The 25,520-nt window shown below is 46.9% G+C and overlaps 1 protein-coding gene and 1 long non-coding RNA gene across 7 annotated transcripts in view; one reads left to right on the top strand and one right to left on the bottom strand.

The window, feature by feature from the left end:
• Positions 1-4,400: 4,400 nt before the first annotated feature.
• Positions 4,401-24,779, bottom strand: LOC142752810 (uncharacterized). The gene is made up of 3 exons (XR_012883013.1): positions 24,185-24,779; positions 4,755-4,908; positions 4,401-4,639 (listed from the first exon to the last, which is right to left on the bottom strand). It is a non-coding gene; the product is annotated as an uncharacterized LOC142752810 (long non-coding RNA).
• The window catches only part of CEP44 (centrosomal protein 44), a 43,731-nt gene continuing 42,615 nt past the window's right edge, over positions 24,405-25,520 (top strand). For 2 of the 6 annotated variants that reach the window (XM_075860247.1, XM_075860241.1), the window contains exon 1: positions 24,513-24,625. In XM_075860247.1, the coding sequence (XP_075716362.1) occupies positions 24,615-24,625 (11 nt within the window). In that variant the 5' untranslated portion in view covers positions 24,513-24,614. The other 4 variants (XM_075860245.1, XM_075860242.1, XM_075860244.1 and 1 more) reach the window with 4 other exon arrangements.

Below are 25,520 nucleotides of genomic sequence, written 5' to 3'. Positions count from 1 at the left end.
AAAATGCCCAGTTGGGCATTTAGAAGAAATTAGCATAAAACGAAAAATAGTCATAACTCCATCAAAAATAAATGTTTTTTAAAAAAAAAAAAATTGTTATCTACATTACAGCGTCTATCACCTTAGGTAGGAGATAGGGCACTTATAAACTGGTGACAGAGCCTCTTTAACAATCCAGCAGAGTTGGCAAGTATAAGAAAAACTACCGATAATAAACACTGAGACAACGCTGACCTTCAAAATCAATATATACAATGCATAAAACATATATACTTATAGGACGCTCGGCTGTTTCCGTTAAGATGCTAGTAAAACCTGTCAGCAGGTGCTGCATGAACTGAACGGTTCTCCAAATTTCTCGTACATAAATCACGTGTCTCTACACACAGGGAGAGTGCTACATTAAATATATATTCAGATACAAGGATTGTGCAAACACAATCCAAAGAGCGTACTCCCACTAAGGCCTCATTTACACGAGCGTAATATACGCGCGTGCGACGCGCGTGCTTTTCACGCGTGTCGTACGCACCTATATTACTCTATGGGGCAGTGCAGATAATGCGTGATTTTTGCGCAGCGCGAGTGCGTTGCGTAAAACTCACGACATGTTCTATAATCGTTTGTTTTTCGCGCATCACGCACCCATTGAAGTCAATGGGTGCGTGAAAACTACGAAGGTCGCACGGAAGAGCTGTCAAACTGAATGTAAACAGAAAAGCACCACGTGCTTTTCTGTTTACAAACATCCGAACGGAGTGTCTTAGAGATGAGCGAACCGAACTTTACCGGGTTCGGCCAAACTCGTTTTGACCGAACCCGGCAGGAGACAGTCACTGTCCAGGGTGCTGAAGGAGTTAAACTGGTTCAGCACCCTGGACAATGACTTCCGATCCCAATATACGTGAATGTGTAAAAAAAAAAAAAGTTCTGACTTACCGATAACTCCCGGCTTCTTCCTCCAGTCTGACCTCCCGGGATGACAATTCAGTCCAAGTGACAGCTGCAGCCAATCACAAGCCAAGCACAGGCTGCAGCGGTCACATGGACTGCCGCGTCATCCAGGGAGGTGGGGCCAGATGTCAAGAGAGGCGCGTCACCAAGGACGCGTCACCAAGGCAACGGCCGGGAAGTTCTCGGTAAGTACGAACCTCTTTTTTTTTAAACAGGTTACTCGATATGGTGATCGGAATTCACTGTCGAGGGTGCTGAAAGAGTTACTGCCGATCAGTTAACTCTTTCAGCACCCTGGACAGTGACTGACGTCGACTAGCCTCATCTCTATGATGGCGGCTGCGCGAAAATCACGCAGCCGCGCATCATACACTGATGACACACGGAGCTGTCAAGTGCCTTTTGCGCACGCAAAATGCTGCGTTTTTTTGCGTGCGCAAAACGCACACGCTCGTGTAAATGAGGCCTGAGGCCTCATTTACACGAGCGTGTGCATTTTGCGCGCGGAAAAAACGCAGCGTATTGCGCGCGTTGGCATTGCGTTTGCACTGCGTATACGCAGCGTTGTTGCGTTTTAAACGCGCGCACGACTAGCGTTTGCAACGAGCGTAAAAAACGCAGAGGGGATTAATGCGAGGCCAGCCTACAAATAGGCCAGCTGGCCCAACCCCTGCTTGCTGGGAGAAGCCGGTTTTGCACCTTATTTCCGCCTCTGCAGAAACCCCAGTGTGTGTTTCTCCATTGAAGTTGGAATTGGCTTTGCACGGCACACTTATGCCTTCTCAGTCGCTGGCACGTGTGCTTCTTGCCTGGATGATCTCACGTCGTTTTGGGGAGCGTCGACCCATGCTGCAGCAGCAGACGCCTGTAAGATGTCGCATTTGGGTTCATCCACTTGTGGCCCAACGTACGAAGAAAGGCCATTTCCATAGCCTGTATGAGGACTTACGACGGCATCCTGAAAAATTTCGAGCCTTCTGCCGCATGTCTGTGGCCACATTTGACCTTCTGCTTGAGCAGATTCGCTCTGGTCTCACCTACAAGAATACCAACATGAGACGCTACATTTCGCCCGAGGAACGTCTGCTTGTGACCTTGAGGTATGTGTGCAGCTGCTATTACTTAGTCAATGACGCTGTCTGCTTTACCAGCCCCCCCCCCCTAACATGTGTTGTGGCTTTCTTTTTCTTTCTCTTTGTTTTCTAGATTTCTGGCCACAGGCAATAGTTATCATTCGTTACATTTTGAATTTCTTTTGGGAGTGACCACCATTTCGTTCATTGTCACATCCACCTGTGTCGTGTTGTGGCAGAGGTTAAAGACCACGGTCATGCCTCAGCCCACGACAGAACAGTGGCTAAGTATTTCAGAGGGATTTCTTAGAGCAAGTGAATTTCCAAATTGCATTGGTGCCCTAGACGGCAAACACATTCGTGTGAGAAAGCCCCCACGCAGCGGCTCGCAATACTATAACTACAAGCAGTTTTTTTCCATGGTATTGTTAGCCTTGGCGGACACGAATTATTGTTTCACTATTGTTGACATCGGCTCGTATGGAAGCTCGGCAGATGCCCGCATATTCCGTTCATCAAGAATGGGGAAGCGACTCGTGAATAATCGACTGGCGGTGCCGGAACCTTCCATCCTCCCGGGCTCCAGCGGACCCCCAATCCAGTATGTCATCGTGGCGGATGAGGGGTTTGCCCTGACAAGGCAAGTCATGCGTCCTTTTGCGAGAAGGGGCTTGGATGACCGTCGGCGCATGTTCAATCTCCGCCTAGGCCGAGCTCGTCGATGTGTGGAATGTGCCTTTGGCATTATGTCGAACAGGTGGCGTGTCTTTCTGACGACAATGCAATTGTCCATGCAGAATGTGACACGTGTTATACAAGCGTGTGTCGTTCTGCATAACTTCTGCCGCATTAATGATGCTACCTTTGATGCAGAATATATCCTAACACATGCAGGCAGCAGCCACACTGTCCCGGTTATTCCTCTCGGCCGATCTCTCTCATCCGGCCTTCGAGTGCGGGATACTTTGGCGGCATATTTCGAGTGCCCATCAGGAGCCGCACCGTGGGGGCGTGATGACCTTTGAAGGGTTGTCTGTTGTTTGGAGGCTTCACTACACACGTCACATGTGGCCCGGGTTTTTAGAAGTTTTTGGGGTTTGTGTTGGGTTAGGGACTCGCAAAACATGAGGACCCTTGACGCGGGTTGCGAGCTTACATCTGTCGGGGTTTGAGCAGGACTTGTGACATTTGGCAACATGCTTTCTGGAGATAGAATGATGTGCGGCCTAAAGTTAGGAAAGTCCAATTGCAAGTGTACTTAGTGTGCTTCGGGGCCCATGACAGCACCCAAACGTTCGCACCTCTTGCAAACAATGTCAAACCCCGAGAGATTAACTAAAACCTCATATCACGTGTGTATGCATTGGGCCCAAAGGCCAGAAGTGTGAGAGGGTATAGCCAAAAGAAATGTGGGTCAAACATTGTGTTGAGGGGTGTAAAATAAAAACAACACGCAATAGAAACAATCAACATCCATGTTTTTAATGTGTTCGGAATTCACACAACGGAAACATGGTGTGGTCAGGAAAAAACACAAACATATAGTAGAAACAACATGGTGTAATATACATGAGAGGACGAGTTGCCATCCCTGCATAAAAAACAAATTGGCCGCCCAAATATCACGACACCAACACACTCACAGGTGTTGGTAGTGGTGGCCCGGGGTGGAATACGCCGGCATTTCAGCACCACTATGCTGGACCTGGAGCTGCGGAGGTTGTTCCTCGCCAGCATAGTGGTGCTGATGTTGTCCGTGGTACGTTGGGGCAGGGAAGTGGGGAGCCATAGGGCGCATATAGGGGTGTGGCCGTGGCATCTGGGGGGCTGGATGGTATGTTGCCGGCATCTGGGGCGTGGTGGCCGGCATGGCTAATCCGCGCCACTGCTCAATGGCCGTGAAGCAGTGGTTTGGATTGTGGGGCGGTGTGGAGGCGTCGATCAAGGTTATGATCGACGCTTGCAGATGGGCCATACGATCCATGGGGACCAGCCGGAGTAAGGGTATGTGCACACACACTAATTACGTCCGTAATTGACGGACGTATTTCGGCCGCAAGTACCGGACCGAACACAGTGCAGGGAGCCGGGCTCCTAGCATCATACTTATGTACGATGCTAGGAGTCCCTGCCTCGCTGCAGGACAACTGTCCCGTACTGTAATCATGTTTTCAGTACGGGACAGTTGTCCTGCAGCGAGGCAGGGACTCCTAGCATCGTACATAACTATGATGCTAGGAGCCCGGCTCCCTGCACTGTGTTCGGTCCGGTACTTGCGGCCGAAATACGTCCGTCAATTACGGACGTAATTAGTGTGTGTGCACATACCCTAAGGGAACGATGCTGCGCCCAAAGGAGTCGTTCCCGTCCTCATCCGCGGCTCGGCGTATTCAAGGACCCGGCTATCAACTTGCCCAGCAGCGGAGGCCTGTGGAGCCGGCGAGTGTGGGCACGCACGGGGCGCTCCTCAGCCGGAGAGGCGACGGCCCGTGCAGACTGGACAGGGGCGGGGTCCAGGGGTGTCGGCTCGGGGCTAAGGGGCAGCAGGAGGTTCCGGCAGAGACTCTCCGATGTCCGTCTCCTCAGTTGTATCCTCCAAATTATCGGTGGTTCTAGAATGGGAAAATTGCGTAAGAACAGAATATAGAACAATGCCCACAACAACACGATGGCAAACAGGACATGGGCGAACACACATTAGACACATGCAAAAGCAGAATCTCTTACGTGCGCATCTCCATTATGTCCTTCAGGAACATCAACTGTTTTGTGTACATGTAGGGGCGCTTACGCGAGCCGCCATCTCCGCTGCGTCCCTTTTCCCCCCTTTCTCGGCGGAATTGGTCCCGGCAGCTCCGCCACCGTGTTTTGATGTCTTGGACTGTTGGAGTAAAAACAAATATAACGCCATAAGAACTGTGCCCTCTCACTAAAATGAGGGGCCCTGCCCTGCCAATGACGTGGTACACGGTGATGCGCCTGCTCCACAAAAGGTCATTGGGCAAATGCGCGGAAGACACATACACGGCCCCAGTTCTTCAATAGGGATGACATTGCATTGCCAGAAAAAGCATGGTACTCACCCAACCGACTGCGGTCCCGGATTCAGCCACTCTCCCACTCCTCGCCAAAAAGATCCCTCGCTACCTCCTCCCAGCCGTGCGGTCGTGGTACGCCTCCGCGCGAGTGCCCCAAATCGCACCATGGCCCTGGACCAGGGCGATGAGGCGCTCCACGTCAATCCCACGCGGCATGGCAGCAGATGTCAGTGGAGGGGAAGTTCTGTGTCAGTCAATAGGCTTGCCCACTCGCAGTGAAAACGCAAGCACTTCCTGGGTTTTGTTTGCTTTGTCCAGCTTTATAAACTCTTTTTCATGGACATAACAAGTGATGCGTGAATTTTGCGCATGCAACGCAGGAGCGTCCGTGTGTCATGCGTGTTTTTCACGCACCCATTGACTTCAATGGGTGTGTGATGCGCGAAAAACGCACGATTATAGAACATGTCGTGAGTTTTATGCAACGCACTCGCGCTGCGCAAAATTCACGCATCGTCTGCACTGCCCCATAGATTAATATAGGTGCGTACGACACGCGTGAAAAGCACGCGCGTCGCATGCGCGTATATTACGCTCGTGTAAATGAGGCCTAACTCTGTGATTGGTTATGTGTATTCACACTATGAGGCTGGATTCACACAAGCGTGGCGTTTTGCCTGCGCAAAAGCCACTTAACAGCTCCATGGGGCATCAGCATATGATGCACGGCTGCGTGATTTTCGCGCAGCCGCCATCATAATGACACTCCGTTTGGATGTTTGTAAACAGAAAAGCACGTGGTGCTTTTCTGTTTTCATTCATCCTTTTGCGACATGCGTGGTTTTCACGCACCCATTGACTTCAATGGGTGTGTGATTCGCGCAAAAAGCCCAAAGAACGGACATGTCGTGACTTTTAGTCAGCGGACTCACGCTGAGTAAAAATCACGCACATGTCCGCACGGCCCCATAGACTAATATAGGTACGTGCGACGCGCGTGAAAATCACGCGCGTTGCACGGACGTAATTCCCGTTGGTCTGAATAAAGCCTAAAACAAAAATGTCTTTATTGATATGAACTTAAAGAGTTTTTATTAACCCCTTAGTGACCACCAATACGTCTTTTCACGGCGGCCCAGTCTTAATCCTGCACGGGTGTCCCGTGCAGGCTGGAGCCGGGGCTCGCTTTCTTATGACAGCCGGGCTCCTGAAACAACGGCTGCGATCGAAGTTTACTTAGATTGCGGGCGTTTAACCCGTTAAATGCTGCGGTCAATAGAGACCGCAGCATTTAACTTGTTAACAGAGGGAGGGAGCTCCCTCTGTTACCCATCGGCGGCCCGCAAATGCAATCGCGGGCATCCGATGGGGTGCTATGGCAGCCAGAGGCCTGATAAAGGCCCCAGGTCTGCCCTGGGCATATGCCTTTTAGGCTAGATTCACATGGGCGTTGCGCATCTCGGACGTGAAAAGTGACCGTTTTGCACCGCCGAGGTGCATCCGTGCTCTGCGCTGCGGGATGCGATATCACGCATCCCCCATAGACTAGAGTCTAATGAGAGATGAGTGAAAAAATAGGACATGTCCTATTTTCTCACGGACCCTTCACACGGTTGTTTCAATGGCCGTCACACGGACGTTTAACACAATCGTGTGAATAATTAATTAGGATGTGCCGTAAAAAGACGCCCGCGAAAGAGAAGTGCATGTCACTTCTTGGGACGTTTTTGGAGCCGTTTTTCATTGACTCCATTGAAAAACAGCTCCAATAACGTCCGTAAAATACGCTGCGAAAAACGCGAGTAGTTACAAAAACGTCTGAAAATCAGGAGCTATTTACGCCTGAAAACAGCTCCGTATGTTCAGACGTATTTTGCGAAGCCGTGTGAACATACCCTTATAGCAGAGATCTAAAGATCGCATAGTAAAGTCACCTAGTGGAACTAAAAAAATAAGTAATTATTAATAAAAATTACAGTAAAAAAAATAATATTTTTTTTCCCCATAAAAAGTGGTTTAGTAAAAGTGTACAAAAATAAATAAAAGTACACATGTATGGTATCGCCACGACCGTAATGACCCAAACAATAGAGTTAACATGTAATTTAAACCATAAGGTGAACAGCGTAAAAAAAATGCAAAAAACAACGGCGAAATTGCTATTGTTTTCCATTGCCCCCCCAAAAAAGTCATAAAAGTTAATCAATAAGTCCCATGTACCCCAAAACAGTAACAATCAAAACTACGTCTCGTCCCACAAAAAACAAGCCCTCATATCACTACATTGACGAAAAAATATAAAATAATTACGGCTCTTGGAAAGCGACGATGCAAGAACAAATAATTGTGCAAAAGATAATAAAAAAACTATACATATGTGGTATCGTCGTAATCGTACCGACCCATATAAAAAAGTTATAGCTCTTTGAATGCAACTATAGAAAAAACGAAAAAAAAAAAAGGCTTGGTCATTAGGGCCTAAAATAGGCTGGTCACTAAGGGGTCAATCCTACTAAGGACAGAAAATTGTGAATTTAAAATTAAATCCATGGACTACTTTTACCGATTATAAATATGATTTTCTCAATTAGTATTAAAAGGCAAATTTGTAGAGGGAAAGAGATATTCAAAATATTGTCTAAGGCTGGATTCACACGAGCGTGTGTTTTATGCGCGGAAAACGCAGCGTTTTGCGCGTGCAAAAGGTACATAACAGCTCCGTGTGTCAGCAGCGTATGATGCGCGGCTGCGTGATTTTCGCGCAGCCGCCATCATTATGACACTCTGTTTGTAAACAGAAAAGCACGTGGTCCACTCCCGGGCCAGTATCTACACCAGTGAGAACGCCGCTGCAAGACTCCTGCCTTCTTTAGACAAGGAATAACGTCAAGGCAGAGCGGAGAGTGGCAGCAGTAGGCTACCTCTACCGCTCTGGCGGCATTGTGGCACAAAGTATAAGGGGGTTGTGTGGCACTATGTATAAGGGGGAGGGGGTTGTGTGGCACTATGTACAAGGGGGAGGGGGGTTGTGTGGCACTATGTACAAGGGGGAAGGGTGGTTGTGTGGCACTATGTACAAGGGGGGAGGGGGTTGTGTGGCGCTATGTACAAAAGGGGGGCTGTGTGTGGCGCTATCTACAGGGGGGCTGTGTGTGGCACTGTCTACAGGGGGGCTGTGTGTGGCACTGTCTACAGGGGGGCTATGTGTGGAGCTATCTACAGGGGGGCTGTGTGTGGAGCTATCTACAGGGGATGTGTGTGGAGCTATCTACAGGGGGCTGTGTGTGGTGCTATCTACAGGGGGCTGTGTGTGGTGCTATCTACAGGGGGCTGTGTGTGGCGCTATCTACAGGGGGCTGTGTGTGGCGCTATCTACAGGGGGGCTGTGTGTTGAGCTATCTACAGGGGTGCTGTGTTTGGAGCGATCTACAGGGGGCTGTGTGTGGCGCTATCTACAGGGGGCTGTGTGTGGAGCTATCTACAGGGGTGTGGAGCTATCTACAGGGGGCTGTGTGTGGCGCTATCTACAGGGGGGATGTGTGTGGCGCTATCTACAGGGGTGTGGAGCTATCTACAGGGGGCTGTGTGTGGCGCTATCTACAGGGGGCTGTGTGTGGCGCTATCTACAGGGGGGATGTGTGTGGAGCTATCTACAGGGGTGTGGAGCTATCTACAGGCGGCTGTGTGTGGCGCTATCTACAGGGGGGATGTGTGTGGAGCTATCTACAGGGGTGTGGAGCTATCTACAGGCGGCTGTGTGTGGCGCTATCTACGGGGGGATGTGTGTGGAGCTATCTACAGGGGTGTGGAGCTATCTACAGGGGGCTGTGTGTGGCGCTATCTACAGGGGGCTGTGTGTGGCGCTATCTACAGGGGGGATGTGTGTGGAGCTATCTACAGGGGTGTGGAGCTATCTACAGGCGGCTGTGTGTGGCGCTATCTACAGGGGGCTGTGTGTGGCGCTATCTACAGGCGGCTGTGTGTGGAGCTATCTACAGGGGGCTGTGTTTGGAGCGATCTACAGGGGGCTGTGTGTGTAGCGATCTACAGGGGGCTGTGTGTGGAGCTATCTACAGGGGGGCTGTGTTTGGAGCGATATACAGGGTGCTGTGTGTGGAGCGATCTACAAGGGGACTCTGGTTGATGATTTTTCCATTGACCGGTAGCAGAGTTACACAACTGGAAAAAAAAAATCCCCATCATGTAACTCTGCTACCTGTCAATTGAAAAGTCATCAACCACAGGGTCTCCCTCTTGACTTTCATTGTTCTCAGCCTTTTGGTTTGTCCTGCAGCTGCTGCCGCCGTGATGAGCAAATGTTATACCCAAGTTAGGAAAACTAACATGAAGGCGATATAACCTGATCCATAATATTGGTGATATCCATAGTTTTTTTTTTGTAATTGTAAGTCTAGAGATCCGCAGTAAGAATATGATCTAGTTATTTGAAGAAGGATCTGGCCGTGATTTGATGTGCTTATGCCGGATATTGGGCGTGGCTTAAAATGTCCCTCTTTTTCTAATTCAAAAGTTGGGAGGTATGACAATTGACATGCTGCGGAATAAAACACTGCAACGGTCAATTTCTGAGCGGGTTTTCCCACTCAGAATTTACGCAGCATGTGGATGAGATTTGTTCACATCTCATCCACTTTGCTGTTACTGTGTTATGCTGCGGATTTACGTTACGTGTGAACTCGGCCCCATGGATAGGACTAATATTCCAGCAGACACAAATGAATAGAAGTAACCCTTCCCGCCGCATCCACTTTTGGACCAAATGACAGAGCCTCATTTTTTAAATCTGACGTGTGTTACTATATGTGGTAATAACTTGGGAATGCTTTTACCTATTCAAGCGATTCTGAGATTGTTTTCTCGTGACATATTGTACTTTATGTTAGTGAAAAAATTTGGTCGATATATACGAAAATTTGCAAAAAATTTGTATTTTCGAAATTCAAATGTATCTGCTTGTAAGGTCTAATTCACATGAGCGTGTTCGGTCCGTGATATACGGTCCGCATCTCGGCCGCATTTCCCGGACTTAACACACTGCAGGGAGCCGGGCTCCTAGCATCATAGTTATCTATTACGCTAGGAGTCTCTGCCTCGCTGCGGGAAAACTGTCCCGTACTGTAATCATGTTTTTTTTTTTTGAAAAACAATTTTTTTATTTTTTTCAAACATAGCCAATTACAACAGATCAACAACAATTATATTTATCAAAAACAGACATTTTACATTGGATAGCATTAGGTAGAAACAAAAGCAAGGTCCTTTTTAATACAACTCATAGCAATGGTCTACTGTGCAGTTTCCCTTCTGTCCAAAACTCCATTTTGCCATTGTGAAATTTCCCCTCTCTGATACCATAGTCTTTTGACTTGTTATCCTTAGTTTATCTTATTTAAGTGCCAAGACCTATCTTCATTAAGCCCTTTTTAATTAGCCCAAAGTCCCTTTTAGATCTTCCGTGAGATACCACTTTGTGTACTTAAAGCTATTTACTACCTCCCCAATCTCCGCATCAGGTAATTGTTCAAGAAAGGGCTTCCATTTCCTAAAAAAGCCTGCTGTCCTTTCCCCTTTGTGCTTTGCTGCTTCTATCTTGTCTGAAAACAGACAAATTCTCATTTGTTGTGTTATTTGTGTTAGAGTCGGTATGTCTGATTCCAGCCATTGTCTCAACAAACACCTCTTAGCTATGATAAGTATGATATGTACCAGGGGGGGATGCCCCTCTCCCCCCTTGTCAGTTGAGTTCGCTTGGTGAAAGATAATTTTCATAGGATCCATTGGGAGTGTGGTCCCCCATAGCGTTTGTATGTATTTTAATACTATTTTCCAGTATCGCTGGGTCTCCGGGCATGACCATATGCTATGATATAAATCTGTACATGGTTGGTTACATTTCGGACATGCTTGCAGTCTGTCGAGATTGTCTACATTGGGTGGTATATTAAAAGCGTAAATGGCCGCATACATTAGTTTGAATTGTGATTCCCTCCACACCTCATTTACTACATGTTTTCGGACCAATTCCCACCCTTTCAAGATGGAAGTATTTATGTCTGGTATGTTCAGTATGCGTCTCCAGTAAGGGAAATGGTTCCCTGGGCTTATTTTTGTGTATAAATCTTTAATTGTTTTATAAAGGTCTGACAACGACTTCCTATGTGTTCCTTCTCCTATGATCACATCAAAGGAATTATCTACAATTTCTGGTTCCAGGTTTCTTACTAATTTAGTACAGAAGGACTTCACTTGCAGATACTGTAAGAAATGACACGGTGATATCCCAAACTCTCCCACCAACTCAGGCAAAGTTTTTAATCTAGGTTCTGTGGCATGCAAAACTTGGCCTACTGTCTGTACCCCCTGTTGTTTCCACGTGGTGAACAGTGAGCTGGAACTTCCGGCCGCAAAATCTATATGAGACCACAGTGGCAGATGCTTGGAGAGCTGGAATGATAACCCTGACTTTTTCCTAACTTCCTTCCAACACATAATGGTGTCCCTCAATAGTAAAGAGCCCTTCACATGACTCGGGAGAGATGCTAGCTTGGTGTGTAGTAATGCGGTGAGATCATATTTTCCTGCTAGCGCACTTTCCAGTGCCCAATTTGAATAATGCTCGGTGTGGTGCATCCAATCTAAGACATGCCGGAAGAGACTGGCCACATTATAACCCCTCAGATGCGGAATATTTAAACCCCCCTGCCAATGATAGCCCTGTAGCTTAGCTAAGGAGATGCGAGGACGTTTATTCCGCCATATAAATTTTGAGATAGCAGTATTAAAATTTTTTACATCTGTATGTTTCAAGAGAACAGGTATAGTTTGTAGTGGGTATAGTAATCTTGCAAAAGATATCATTTTAACCAAATGGCATCTCCCAAACATTGAAAGCGGTAATGTCACCCATCTCTCCAGTTCTTTTATTTTGCAAAACAATGGTTCAAAATTTAATTTATAAAGGGATCCTGTTGATTTCCCTATCTGAATCCCTAAGTACGTGATGTGAGTCTTTGCTACCTTAATGCCTATTTCCTGGATTTCTCGATCCCTAGAGAGATTATATGCTGACAAGCTCAGTATTTCACATTTATTTGGGTTTATCTTGAATCCCGTAAAGGATCTGTAATGTTGAAACAATTCAAAGATTCCCTGTAAATGCTGTGCTGGATGCGAGAGAAAGAGTAATATGTCATCCGCGAAAACTTTCACTTCTTTTCTCCCTATTGCTATACCAGTAAACAGATCCTCCCGTTCTAACTCACGTATTAATGGTTCTAGCGCCAGGTCAAAAAGTAGGGGTGACAGAGGGCATCCCTGACGTGTTCCCTTGTGTAATGTGAAAGTTTGGGATCGAAATCCCGGCGTGCACACCGCTGCCGTGGGAGTATTATACAGTGCTTTTAAGTACACTCGGAAACTACCTTTTAGATTAAATTTGTCTAGCACCTTGTTCAGCCATCGCCACTCAACATTATCAAATGCCTTTTCAGCGTCTAGCAGCACTAACGCTGGATGGTTAGATGGCGATGGCCAAGCCTTGATCTCATCCATGACACCTAAAACCTTCCTAATGTTAGTCACCGCAGCTCTTCCCTTAATAAATCCCACTTGGGATGATCCCACCAGCTGGGGCATCAGAGCTGCAAGTCGATCCGCCATAATCATGTTTTCAGTACGGGACAGTAGATCCGCGGGGAGGCAGGGACATCATAGATAACTATGATGCTAGGAGCCCGGCTCCCTGCAGTGTGTTCGGTCCGGGAAATGCGGCCGACATGCGGACCGTATATCACGGACCGAACACGCTCATGTGAATTAGGCCTAAGACAGATAGTTATGCCACACAAAATAGTTACTAGCTAACATCCCCCATATGTCTATTTTAGATTGCCATCGTTTTTTGAACATCCTTTTATTTTTGTAGGACATTACAAGGCTTATAAGTTTAGCAGCAATTTCTCACATTTTCAGGAAAATTTCAAAAGCCCATATTTTTAGGGAACAGTTCAGTTTTGAAGTGGCTTTGAGGGCCTTATATATTAGAAACCCCCACAAATCACCCCACTTCAAAAACGGCACCCCTCAAAGTATTCAAAACAGCATTTAGAAAGTTTCTTTTAAACCCTTTATGCGTTTCACAGGAATTAAAGCAAAATGGAAGGAAAATTTGCAAATTTCATTATTTTTTTGCAGAAATTCCATTTTAATAAATTTTTCCTGTAATACTGAAGGTTTTACCAGAGACACACAACTGAATATTTTTTGCCCTGATTCTGCAGTTTTTAGAAATATCCCACATGTGGCCCTAGCATGCTAATGGACTGAAACACAGGCCCCAGAAGCGCCTAGTGGATTTTAGGGCCTTCCTTTTCTTAGGTAATATTTCAGTCACCATGTTAGGTTAAAAGAGGTCCTATGGTGCCGAAACAAAGGAAACACCCCAAAAAAGACCCTATTTGGGAAACAACACCCCTTGAGGAATTCATCTAGGGGTGTAGTGAGCATTTTGACCCCACAGGTATTTCATAGATATCATTAGAATTGGGCAGTGAAAATGAAGAATTACATTATTTTCCAATAAGATGTAGCTTTACCTCAAATGTTTTAATTTTTTCAACAAATAAATGAGGAAAAGCACCCCAACATTTGTAAAGCAACTTCTCCAGAGTACGGAAATACCAAACATGTGGTCATAAACTGCTGTTTGGGCAAGCGGCAGGACTCGGAGGGCACGCCATTTAGCTTTTGGAGCGCTGATTTTGCTGGATTGATTTCTCTGCACCATGTCGCATTTGTAAAGGTACCAGTGCAGTGGAAACCCCCCAAAAGTGACTCCATTTGGGAAACTACACCCCTCAAGGAATTTTTCAAGTGGTATAGTGAGCATTTTGACCCCACAGGTGTTTCATACACTGGCTAGTAAAAAAAGAAAATATAATTTTTTTTAGCCCCAAATTCATCATTTTCACAAGGGGTTAAAGGAGAAAAAGCACCCACAGTTTGTTACGCAATTTCTCCTGAATACGGCAATACCCCATTTGTGGAGATAAACTGCTGTTTGAGCACTTGGCGGGGCTCAGATGGTAAAGAGCACCATGCAACACCTGAGGCCTACAACGATGGCATTTACTGCCCTGTGTCATGAAAACAGAGGCTCTGGGGTGTCAAAATATTAGAAACCCAGAAAAGTGACCCCATTTAGGAAACTAAATTCCTCAAAGAATTAATCTAGTGGTATAGTGAGAAATTTTATATTGTAATTTAACACGTTTCAAGGTATTCATGTAGGGGTATAATGAGAATTTTTAATTTGTGAAGTGACAACTCTCTAGGTATTCATCTAGGGGTATAATAAGAAATACTTTCATTTTAGTAACTAAGGAGGACAACCTGGAAAACCCACAATTGAGGGAGAGGGAATGGCAGGTCCCACTACCAACCTACCCACCATTCCATAAAATCCTGCCCAAAAAAATAAATCAAAGGCCAAATTTTCAACATAGGTGAGAAGGACACTCTCTCGGGTTCTTGGTATAGTGAGAATTTTTAGTTTTGTTTTAGGTGGTTTTTTACAAATTTTAAATGAGCAAATTTTAAATGGGGCCGGTCAGTAAAAAATAATAATTTTTCATGGCCAATATGGGAGACAGAAAAGGTGAATAAAGAATAAACAAATTAAAAATCCACGAGGTATGATATATTTTGAAACACTGTTTCATGCACAGGCCGGGATTTGTGGGACACGTCTCACAATGGTATGTGGTGTCCTTACGAATGCCTCGCTTGGCGCACACACAACATTTTTTTGGGGGCTTCAGTTTTTTTTCAGTGGGGGGATTTCTGTGGGGAAATGCTGGCTGGGAATTATCCTGCTGACGGAAGAACTGGATGAACTGCCCTCCCCTTCCTGGTCATCAAATATCAGGGACTTGATGACCTTTTCCTGAAATTGCAGGAACGTATCTCCACTGCCGGCGTATCTGCAGAGGACAAAGGCGTTGTATAAAGCCATCTGTGTAAGATGCACAGACCGCTTTTTATACCATACCTTTGCCTTGCGCATGGCGCTGTATGGTTTTATGACCTGGTCAGACAGGTCAACGCCACCCATATATTTGTTGTACTCCTGTACACAATATGGTTTGGGAACTTGGGTGGTGGATCCGCGTACAGGGACTAGGCTGCCTCTGCTGTCGTGTATGCTGGTCAGTATAAGAACGTCCCTTTTATCCTTATACTTCAGGAGGAGCAGATCGTCGCTGCAGACAGCTCTGCTGTCTCCTAATTTTAGGATCTGACCCAGCAAAGTTTTGGGGAGGCCCTTCTGATTTTTGCGGATTGTTCCGCACGCCAAGGTGGATCTGGACGAGAGAACTTTTAGCAATGGGACACTGTTGTAAAAGTTGTCCAGATATAAATGAAATCCTTTGCCCAGAAAAGGATGAACAAGATCCCATACTATCTTTCCACTAATTCCTAGGAAGGGGGGGGGGGGCATTCTTGGGATCTTTATGGGAGTCTTTCCCCTCATAAACCCTAAAAGAGTAGGTGTAACCGGTGTCACTTTCACATAATTTGTACAGTGTTATGCCGTATCGGGCTCTTTTATTGGGTAGATATTGCCTGAAGTGCAGTCTACCCCTGAAGCTTACCAATGACTCATCCACCGAAATATTTTGTTGGGGGGTATAAACTTGGGAAAAACTTTGGGAGTAGTGGGAAATTAATTGTCTTATTTTATATAGCCTATCAAAATTTGGGTCCTGTGGGGGTGGGCACTGACTATTGTCATTGTAATGCAGGAACTTCAGGATGGCTTCCAATCGCATCCTTGTTATTACTGTGTGGTAAAGGGGGGTGTTATATAAAATATCAGGGGACCAATAGTCTCTAATATTCGGCTTTTTTACTAGACCAAAGCTTAAAATTAACTTCCGCAATTCCACTGCATTTGTGGGGGTCCAATTTTGGCCTCTCCCATAAAATGAGTCGGGGTTCTGGGCGATAAACTGTTACGCATAGATGTTGGTCTGCTGGACCGTTAAATCAAAAAGGGCGTCCGAAAAAAAATGTTAAAATAATCAATGGGGCTGAAACCCGTAGTGTCAATTTGAATGCCTGAGGGGGCTGCACATTAAGACACCTGAGGGGTATAATTGTCCGCAGCTTTCCATGTCAGCTCAGGCAGAGCAGAACCGACGGCTCTTGTGCGATGACGGGGGGGTGCAGAGTCACTGGATACAGATGAAGATGAAAGCACGAACTGTGCTTCACCTTCACTTGCGCTGTCCGTATCGGAACACAACATTTGATACGCTTCCTTGGCTGTGAAGTCTCTTTTGCGATATGAAATAATTTAGTTCAGTTAGTAACTAACTTACCAATTTATTTTTTTACTTTTTTTGAAAAAAAATTGTAACACTTTTTTTTTTAACAAAATATAAACAGCGCTACTCTCAACTGGGAAATGAGAACAGACCAGCGACCCTGCTGTATTCAATGAGTAAGGGTACCCTACCTACCAGGGGAAAAACTAAATGAGACGTGGCATTGCTACCTAACAGGGAACTCGGGCAGTGGGCAATCTAGGGACACAGCAGGGTGATGGCGACCGGGTACTGCGACAGGTGATAGCAGGGCACAGATCACAGCACGGCAAAAGGACACTGTGGGTGACTTAAATTATATATTTGATAACTAGTAGGCACCAAAGGGGGTGATCACTGGTCAGATCGCTGTTTTTTTTTTAACACTCTTCCACTGTATTCTCACTGGCTTCTGACTCTGACAAGCTCTCTGACAGAAATGAGCTTGTCAGAGCCAGAGATGCCGGCAAATCAAGCCTCCTGCGCTGTGATTGGCCATTCAGTACAGTCAGTACGACAATACCCCATATGTGGTCATAAACTGCTGTTTGAGCACACGGCAGGGCTCAGAAGGGAAGGAGCACTATTTGGAGTGCAGATTTTGCTGGATTGGTTTCTGGGCGCCTGTGGGACCAAAACAGTCTAAATCACCCAGAAGTGACCACATTTTGGACCACATTGTGTTTTATTTTATTACTTGAAACTTTTATTATGTTTTCAAACTTTTATTTTTTTCACTTCCAACAGTCTGGTGTTTTTTTTCTAATACATTGCACTACCTACGTAGTGCAATGTATTAGATCTGTCAGTTATTCACTGACAGCAAGCCGATTAGGCTTCGCTTCCCGGCGGGGCCTAATCGGTTTCCGTAATGGCAGAGCAGGAGGCCATTGTGTCTCCTGTTGCCATAGCAGCAGTCGCCAGTCCTGATTGCCTGTCAGGGCTGGCGATCTGCTAGCAACCGCTAAGATGCAGCGATCGCTATAGATTGCTGCATCAAAGGGGTTAATGGCAGGGATCGGAGCTAGCTCCGGTTCCTGCCGTTACAGGTGGATGTCAGCTGTAACATACAGCTGACTTCCACCGCTGATGACGCCGGATCAGCTCCTGAGCCGGCGCCATCTTGCCGGTGGCTACGGAAACCGATCAGGCTCCGCCGCCGTGCGGGTCCTGACCGACTTCCGTGCTAGGCAGACCGGGAGGCCAGTATTAGGCCTCCGGTTGCCATTGCAGCCACTGGAATTTCATTGCTGGGGTTCCGATGAGCTGCAAACACCTTAAGTGCAGCAATCGCGTTTGAGCGCTGCACTTAAGGGGTTAATGGCGGGGATCTAAGCTAATTTCGGTCCCCGCCATTACAGCCGGATGTCAGCTGTAAGATACCTCTGAGATCCGGCGATGATGGCACCGGCTCAGCTTCTGATGAAGCCATTCTTTTGTTGATTTGGAGGTTCTGCTTTGGGTCGTTGTCGTGCTGAAAGGTGAAATTCCTCTTCAGCTTTCTAGCAGAGGCCTGCAGGTTTTGTGCCAATATTGCCTGATATTTGGAACTGTTCACAATTCCCTCCACCTTGACTAAAGCCCCAGTTCCATCTGCAGGAAAAACAGCCCAAAGCATAATGCTGCCTCCACCACGCTCCATAATGCTGCCCCACCACGCTCCATAATGCTGCCCCACCACGCTCCATATTGCTGCCCCACTACGCTCCATAACGCTGCCCCACCACGCTCCATAATGCTGCCCCACCACGCTCCATAATGCTGCTCCATAATGCTGCCCCACCATGCTCCATAATGCTGCCCCACCACGCTCCATAATGCTGCCTCCACCACGCTCCATAATGCTGCCCCACCACGCTCCATAATGCTGCCCCACCATGCTCCATAATGCTGCCCCACCATGCTCCATAATGCTGCCCCACCATGCTGCCTCTACCACGCTCCATAATGCTGCCCCACCATGCTCCATAATGCTGCCCCAGCATGCTCCATAATGCTGCCCCACCGTGCTCCATAATGCTGCCCCACCGTGCTCCATAATGCTGCCCCACCATGCTGCCTCTACCACGCTCCATAATGCTGCCCCACCATGCTCCATAATGCTGCCCCACCATGCTCCATAATGCTGCCCCAGCGTGCTCCATAATGCTGCCCCACCGTGCTCCATAATGCTGCCCCACTGTGCTCCATAATGCTGCCCCACCACGCTCCATAATGCTGCCTCCACCACGCTCCATAATGCTGCCTTACCATACTCCATAATGCTGCCCCACCATGCTCCATAATGCTGCCCCACCATGCTCCATAATGCTGCCTCCACCACGCTCCATAATGCTGCCTCCACCACGCTCCATAATGCTGCCTTACCATGCTCCATAATGCTGCCTCCACCACGCTCCATAATGCTGTCTTACCATGCTCCATAATGCTGCCTCCACCATGCTCCATAATGCTGCCTCCACCACGCTCCATAATGCTGCCTCCACCACTCTCCATAATGCTGCCCCACCACGCTCCATAATGCTGCCTTACCATGCTCCATAATGCTGCCCCACCACGCTCCATAATGCTGCCTCCACCACGCTCCATAATGCTGCCTCCACCACGCTCCATAATGCTTCCCCACCACGCTCCATAATGCTGCCCCACCACGCTCCATAATGCTGCCTCCACCACGCTCCATAATGCTGCCTCCACCACGCTCCATAATGCTGCCCCACCATGCTCCATAATGCTGCTCCACCATGCTCCATAATGCTGCCCCACCATGCTCCATAATGCTGCCCCACTATGCTCCATAATGCTGCCTCCACCACGCTCCATAATGCTGCCCCACCATGCTTCATAATGCTGCCCCACCATGCTCCATAATGCTGCCTCCACCACGCTCCATAATGCTGCCTCCACCACGCTCCATAATGCTGCCTCCACCACGCTCCATAATGCTGTCTTACCATGCTCCATAATGCTGCCTCCACCATGCTCCATAATGCTGCCTCCACCACGCTCCATAATGCTGCCTCCACCACTCTCCATAATGCTGCCCCACCACGCTCCATAATGCTGCCTTACCATGCTCCATAATGCTGCCCCACCACGCTCCATAATGCTGCCTCCACCACGCTCCATAATGCTGCCTCCACCACGCTCCATAATGCTGCCCCACCACGCTCCATAATGCTGCCCCACCACGCTCCATAATGCTGCCTCCACCACGCTCCATAATGCTGCCTCCACCACGCTCCATAATGCTGCCCCACCATGCTCCATAATGCTGCTCCACCATGCTCCATAATGCTGCCCCACCATGCTCCATAATGCTGCCCCACTATGCTCCATAATGCTGCCTCCACCACGCTCCATAATGCTGCCCCACCATGCTTCATAATGCTGCCCCACCATGCTCCATAATGCTGCCTCCACCATGCTCCATAATGCTGCCTCCACCACGCTCCATAATGCTGCCTCCACCATGCTCCATAATGCTGCCTCCACCACGCTCCATAATGCTGCCCCACCATGCTCCATAATGCTGCCCCACCACGCTCCATAATGCTGCCTCCACCACGCTCCATAATGCTGCCTCCACCACGCTCCATAATACTGCCCCACCATGCTCCATAATGCTGCTCCACCACGCTTCACTGTGGGTATGGTGTTCTTTTGGTGATGTGCAGTGTTGGCTTTGCGCCAAACATACCTTTTGGAATTATGGCCAAAAAGTTCAACCTTGGTCTCATCAGACCATAACACGTTTTCCCACATGCTTTTGGCAGACTTGATGTAGGTATTTGCAAAACATAGCCGGGCTTGGATGTTTTTCTTTGTTAGAAAAGGCTTCCGTCATGCCACCCTGCCCCACAGCCCAGACATATGAAGAATACGGGAGATTGTTGTCACATGCACTACACAACCAGTACCTGCCAGAAAGTCCTGCAGCTCCCATAATGTTGCTGTAGGCCTCCTGGTAGCCTCCCAGACCAATTTTTGTCTTGTCTTTTCATCAAGTTTTGAGGGACGTCCAGTTCTTGGTAATGTCACTGTTGTGCCAAATGTAATCCACTTCTTGATGACAGTCTTCACTGTGTTCCATGAGATATCTAATGCCTTAAAAATTCTTTGGTACCCTTCTCCTGACTGATGCCGTTACTCAGGATCACTTTAAATAATGGCAGCTGTGTCCTGACTACTATGTAACGAGTTTAAGGCCTGATTTACACGAGCGTGTGCGTTTTGCGTGCGCAAAAGGCACTAAACAGCTCCGTGTGTCATCAGCGTATGATGCGCGGCTGCGGGATTTTCGCGCAGCCGCCATCATTATGACACTCCGTTTGGATGTTTGTAAACAGAAAAGCATGTGGTGCTTTTCTGTTTACATTCAGAGTTTGACAGCTGTTGCGCGAGTCACGCAGTTCGAACGGAAGTGCTTCCGTGTGACCTGCGTGATTTTCACGCACCAATTGACTTCAATGGGTGCGTGATGCACGAACAGCGCACAAAGATAGGACATGTCGTGAGTTTTTTTCAGCGGACTCACGCTGAGCAAAACTCACGGACTGTCTGCACTGCCCCATAGACTAATATAGGTCCGTACGACACGCGTGAAAAGCACGCGCGTCGCACGGACGTATATCACGCTCGTGTAAACGAGGCCTAAATGTGATTGGCTAATTCTAAGATTTATCTAATAATTATAAGAGGGTGTTCACACTTAGGGTACGTTCACAAGCTTAACAAAAAACGTCTGAAAAGGGAAAACAGCTCCTCATTTTCAGACGTTTTTTATTCAAAGTCGCATTTTTCGCAGCGTTTATAATGGCCGTTTTTGGAGCTGTTTTTCTATAGAGTTTATGAAAAACGGCTGAAAAAGTGACATGCATTTCTTTTTCGCGGATGTTTTTAAAAAATGCCCCGTCTAAATCAATGGGTAGATGTTTGGAGGAGCACTGCTCCTGATTTTTCAGCCGTTTACGGCCCGAAAAACGGCCGAAAATAGTCCGTGTGAACATACACTTAGGGTACTACCAGACACAGCGCAAACGCTGCGGATTTTGCGCAATGGATTCATTGCGGAAAATCCGCAGCGTTTTACAGTAGCAGAAATGTGGGTGAGATTTCAACAAATCTCGTCCCCAAACTGCGGAAAAATGACGCCGAAAAAAACGCACATAAATTGACCTGCGGTGCGGTATCTTCAACCTCAGAATGTCCATTAATGATGTGTATTCGCAGCTCTTCCGTTGCGGAACAAAGCAGTGTGTGTTGCAATATTTGCGGCAGAATCACAGTGATGCTGCCGTAAAAATACGCAAGTAAGAAAAAAAATAATAAAGTTATACTTATTTTATTTTTCCCCTCTAAAAAATGTCAGTTTGTTTTTTAATACAATTGTACAGATTATAGGTGACATGTAGGGTATGTTCACACGACCTCTTTTAGATGTAATGGAGGCGTTTTACGCCTCGAATTCCGCCTGAAAAGACGGCTCCAATCCGTCTGCAAACATCTGCCCATTGCTTGCAATGGGTCTTACGATGTTCTGTGCAGACGAGCCTTTATTTTACGCGGCGCTGTCAAAAGACGGCTCGTAAAATGACGGATCGTCAAAAGAAGTGCAGGACACTTCTTGGGATGTTTTTGGAGCCGTTTTCTCATAGATTCTATTGAAAACAGCCCCAAAAAACGGCCGTAAAAAACGCAAGTTGCTCAAAAAAACTTCTGAAAATCAAGAGCTGTTTTCCCTTGAAAACAGCTCCATATTTTCAGACGTATTTTGTTAATTGTGTGAACAAGCCCTAACGGTCGAAAAAGTTCTGAAATGATTAATCTTGGACTGATTTTGTAACATGACAAAAACCTGGCATTCTAACTGGTGTATAGGCCTTTTTATATCCACTGTAGGCCAATAGAGAACATAGGCTTATAGTATATGTAAGCTTGTGATATATAGATATATATATATAGGCTTATGTTGCAAAATAGACTTGTGTTATAAATAGGCAATACCTTGTATAAAATAAACTGGTATTAGGCCGTTCACAGAGTTTTATTTTCAGGCAGAAAAATCTGCCTCAAAATTACTTCACGCGGTTTCTGCGTCAAACTCAGCATAAACAACTCGGTGTGAACTGGGCCTTACGATTAGGCAATGCTTTTGTACACACTTTTTGCACAAGACTTTTTAGCAGAATGGATGTGTATATAAAAGCATTCGTAATTATTAGGGGGGATTCACACGAGCGTGTATTCGGTCCGTGCGGGCCGCGTGGTTTTCACGCGCCACGCATCGACCAATACAAGTCTATGGGGCAGTACAGACAGTCCGTGCTTTTTGCACAGCGTTTGTTCGCTGCGTACAAAACGCGACAGGTTCAATAACTCTGCGTATTTCGCGCATCACGCACCCATTGAAGTCAATGGGTGCGTGAAAACCACGCAGGTTGCACGGAAGCACTTCCGTGCGAACCGACTGAAACAGCGCACCAGATGTCAAAAGGATGAATGTAAACAGAAAAGCACCACGTGCTTTTCTGTTTCCGAACATCCAAACGGAGTGTCTTTGAGATGAGCGAACCCGGACAAGCGAACCGAACTTCACCGGGTTCGGCCGGTACGCAACGTCAGGAGATAGTCACTGTCCAGGGTGCTGAAAGAGTTAAACTGGTTCAGCACCATGGACAGTGACTACCGATCCCAATAAACACGAACCTGTAAAAAAAAACGAAGTTCTGACTTACCGATAACTCCCGGCTTCTTCCTCCAGTCTGACCTCCCAGGATGACAATTCAGTCCAAGTGACAGCTGCAGCCAATCACAGGCCAAGCACAGGCTGCAGCGGTCACATGGACTGCCGCGTCATCCAGGGAGGTGGGGCCCGATGTCAAGAGAGGCGCGTCACCAAGGAGGCGTCACCAAGGCAACGGCCGGGAAGTTCTCGGTAAGTACGAACTTTTTCTTTTTTTTTAACAGGTTGCTGTATATTGTGTTCGGCATTCACTGTCGAGGGTGCTGAAAGAGTTAACTGCCGATCAGTTAGCTCTTTCAGCACCTTGGACAGTGACGGGCGTCGACTAGCCTCATCTCTATGATGGCGGCTGCGCGAAAATCACGCAACCGCGCATCATACACGGATGACACACGCAGCTGTCAAATGGTTTTTGCGCGCGCAAAACACCACGTTGTTTGCGCGCGCAAAACGCAACGTCCGTCTGTATCTGCCCTAACTGTATCGGGTCCGCCAGAGCTATGGTCGCAGGAGGAGTAAGATGTAGGACGCCTCTCTAGGGTGTTCATATGCCGTGTTAATTCATAAGGACAGGGGTTGTTGTGCACTTTAAAAATTGTGATAAACTGAAATGCAATGTACTTTCTGTTTCAGTTCCTCACCATTTTTAAGATCTATGCTTACAGCCAGTGAATGAAAACATTCGTTTACATCTAGAGGCTGATCTCATCCTGCACATGACCTTGTACTGCTGGTATTAGGGTGTATGTACATGTCAGTCATAGTGTTTTTTGCCAGTTTTCACAAAACATGCTGTATAACGCCATATGAGCACGACATGTGAATAAGCCCTTTTAACTCTCTTTTAACCACCTGCAGTTGGACACAATCAAGACTTCAGCCTGTGAGTGTAAACAAGAATTTTTTCATTCACTGACTGCAAGAAGAGATTTTGAAAACAGTGTAGAGTTCTTCATTAGTAAGGTTTATTTATATAAAACCGAAAACCTTGACAACAAACTGCCCCCGGATTCCTTCTCTTGCCGCTCAACCGCACTGCCGCGTTCCACAGCTCTCAGAGCCCAACCGTCAAATGCGCACCCTATCCCGCCCCTGTTTCTCTGCACCAATCACAGAGCTTCTCTTATTCCATAGTGCCGAAGTAAGATGTAAACCGAAGCGTTATTCGTGGAATAAGGAATGTTTCTTATTGGTTGAGAGGATTGCGGTGGGCGGGGCTGACTGGCAGTTGTGAATGTTGCATGAGAGCTGCGGTAGTTCTGGAGCCGTTATAATAAACGTCACTGCGATCACTGAGAGACGTGCAGGTGAGATAACATTGTTGTCGCAGGGACGTAGCCAGCCAGGCTGGTGTGGACCTACGGATCAAGCCTGGTTGCGGCATCTTGCTGGGACTTGTAGTTCCACCATTGGTGGAATGGGTCAAAAGTAACGCACTTAACCTGGCATGAGGTTGTAATAAGCCGCATGATGTAGTAATGGGTGAGCTCACCATGCTGTATATTAGTCCTCAGGATGGGACAATGCTTCTTCTTAGTGATGTTCAACTTCCGGAAGACGTTGTTTCTTATATGGGATAATCTTTTCTCCTGCTGTAAATTATAACAATATTATAAATCACCAAGGAGATCTGTGACCCTATAAAAGCAGCAAAACCGTGAACGCAACTGAGGTGACCTCTAATCTTCACAATTTATGTTGGGGGTTATATTATTCCCCAAAATACACCTCAACAGCTGCAGAACCTCTTTTTTTTGAAGAGTAACGGGGGAGATTCTCGTCCATTATTGATATAAAAATGCTCTAACCCTTTTATAAAAAGAAGGTCCACGGCATCTGAGACCTGTATAAAGCCAAGTTCACACGTGGTGGACTTTTTCCACAAATCCACAGCAGTTCCGCGTCAAAATATGGATGTTACATGTTACTGCGGATTTCATTCTATACATTGAAAGGTTGGAATGTCAGAGGTCAGACCCCACCGATCATAAAGTGATGTCATATCCTGGTGGTCCCCATCGCTTTATATGATGGGATTCTGACGTCAGAATGTGTTGTTTATAAAGATATAATTTACATATACGTCGAGGGAAAGTTTCCATTTCTGTGGATGGTAAAAGATATAAAATGACTATTCCATCCCGGTATACTGGACAAGACGACATTGCTCGGGACTTCTTCTTATCCAGTAAAACGAGACTTCCTTCAAAAAGAAGTGCAACCTGCAGAAAGTGTGAACAAGCCCTTATATGTTCTGGTGTTTAGTGGATCTTTATATAAAGGAATAAAAGCCTCTTGACATGTTCAGGTTTGTTGTGTCGCC

This window comes from Rhinoderma darwinii, chromosome 1, assembly GCF_050947455.1.
Source record: "Rhinoderma darwinii isolate aRhiDar2 chromosome 1, aRhiDar2.hap1, whole genome shotgun sequence".
Classification (NCBI taxonomy): Eukaryota; Metazoa; Chordata; class Amphibia; order Anura; family Rhinodermatidae; genus Rhinoderma; species Rhinoderma darwinii.
Note: the sequence above shows the minus strand (reverse complement) of the source record. Positions and strands in the feature narration are given on the sequence as shown.